General features: G+C 23.4%; 1 protein-coding gene across 1 annotated transcript in view; it reads left to right on the forward strand.

Annotated features, from left to right (window-relative positions):
• The window catches only part of LOAG_18097 (hypothetical protein), a gene marked incomplete at both ends in the record, with an annotated part of 1,930 nt that extends 1,099 nt beyond the window's left edge, over positions 1-831 (forward strand). Inside the window, 2 exons of the mRNA XM_020450765.1 lie at positions 462-626; positions 785-831. Coding sequence (XP_020305518.1) covers positions 462-626; positions 785-831 — 212 coding nt within the window. The remainder of the gene's footprint in view (positions 1-461; positions 627-784) is intronic.
• Positions 832-1,920: the final 1,089 nt, after the last annotated feature.

Raw genomic sequence — 1,920 nt, forward strand, 5'->3', positions numbered from 1 at the left:
ATCAGCAGCTAAACTATAATGTAAATGTATTCCGAGCCTTTAAAGATTGACAATTCAAATGTACTTTGACCATAAACGAATGACGAAAACCTATATCGTATATCCGGAAAATTTTCTGATTTTCAGGAGTAAAATGCTGACTGTAGGCAAAATATGCATCATAAACAAAAATTTGCAAAAATAGAGGGAAAAAGCATTGTGCAAGACGGTAATAACCATAATAACTATATAATAACATTAACAACGATAATAGCAATAATGATAATAATGATAATAATGATAATAATAATAATAATAATAATTAATAATAATAATTAATAATAATAATAATAATAGTAATAATAATAATAAATAATAATAATAATAATAAATAATAATAATAATAAATAATAATAACAATAATAATAATAATAATGAAATATTATTTTTTATTCTATTTTATTTAAAATTATTTTTTACAGAATGGAATGATGAACGTGTAAATTCATCATCAATGTTAAAATTAATTTATCATGGACGTTTTTTACATGGTAGTGTTACACTTGGTGCATTATCATTACCAGTTGGAAAGACAGCTGTTATGCATCTTGTCACCCGTGAAAATTTACCTGAATCTAGTACTAATGGTTTCTCCTTTAACTTTTTTTTTTTCTTCTCTCTCTCTTTCCTTTTTTTTTTAACAAAAATAATTTGTTTATCACTAAGGATTTGATAATATGATATATGTTAGATAAATAAATAAAAAATTAGCAATTTAACAGTATTGATTATATCAGCATATCAGCAGTTAGCAATAAGTATATCGATGTATTAGCAATTAGCAGTATGTGACTGTATTAGCATATGATCAATTAGCAGTATATCAGTATAACGATAATTAAGCAACGGTAATTAACATTATATCAGTATATAGCAATTTAGCAGGAAATAATTATCATAGATTATTGAATTTGTAAATAGTACTGCTCAATTTTTTATAGGCAAATTTATGAATTATAAAATGTTTAAATCATCAATTCTTTTTTTTCCATTTTGTAATTAGTAGTAATAACATGATAATACTGATAACATTATAATAATTTTAATAGGTCTTTCCTAATTATCAAATTAGCAACAAAAAAAAAAAAAAAAACGATAAAATAAATTACGAATTTACCTTATTTTTTTTTTTCATCCCTTTAATTAGGTTAATTATGACGATATGCAGATTCTTTTTCTTTTTTTTTTCTACTCCATGGATTATGAGAAATAATTTAGAATGATACATTAGAGTGTAAGTATAACACATTGAAAAATTGACAGGATGAAATTAGCACAGATCAGGAATGAGATTAAGCTCAAAAAAAGCTTAATAAATCCCTGATATAGTCTTCATCTTTGATCTCTCAAATCTTCGATCTTTGATCCTTTTTTCATAAAATATTCGATTTTTCTATTTTTTAAATAGATAAAGTTGGAGAATTTAAAAAGCATAAAGGTAATTGATGTGATCAAATTATTGATTTAATCAAAGAGCTTGTGTTAGAGTAGTAGTAATAGTTAGATTTAATGATTAGTATGAATAAAATGCAATTATCGAAAATTTACCAGAAATTAGTAAGTAGAAAATAGTTCGCAGACTTAAATTATTTGAGTAAAAAAAGAAAAATAAACAAATCTCGTCATTTGCCTCTTGTATTATTTAATTAAATTTATTCATACCTGCTTTTTGATCTCAAAATATTTCCGTTTTTTTTTTCCTAGCAACACAAAAAAAACGGATACGTTCCTTTTTTATTAAAATATAGTTTGATATCGGAAATTTTCCGAAAAAAATTCGTTCCTTTTTTATTAAAATATAGTTTGATATCGGAAATTTTCCGAAAAAAAGTTCGTTCCTTTTTATTAAAATATAGTTTGATATCGGAAATTTTCCGGAAA

The sequence above is a fragment of the Loa loa genome, assembly GCF_000183805.2.
Source record: "Loa loa unplaced genomic scaffold supercont3.194, whole genome shotgun sequence".
In the NCBI taxonomy this organism is placed as follows: domain Eukaryota; kingdom Metazoa; phylum Nematoda; class Chromadorea; order Rhabditida; family Onchocercidae; genus Loa; species Loa loa.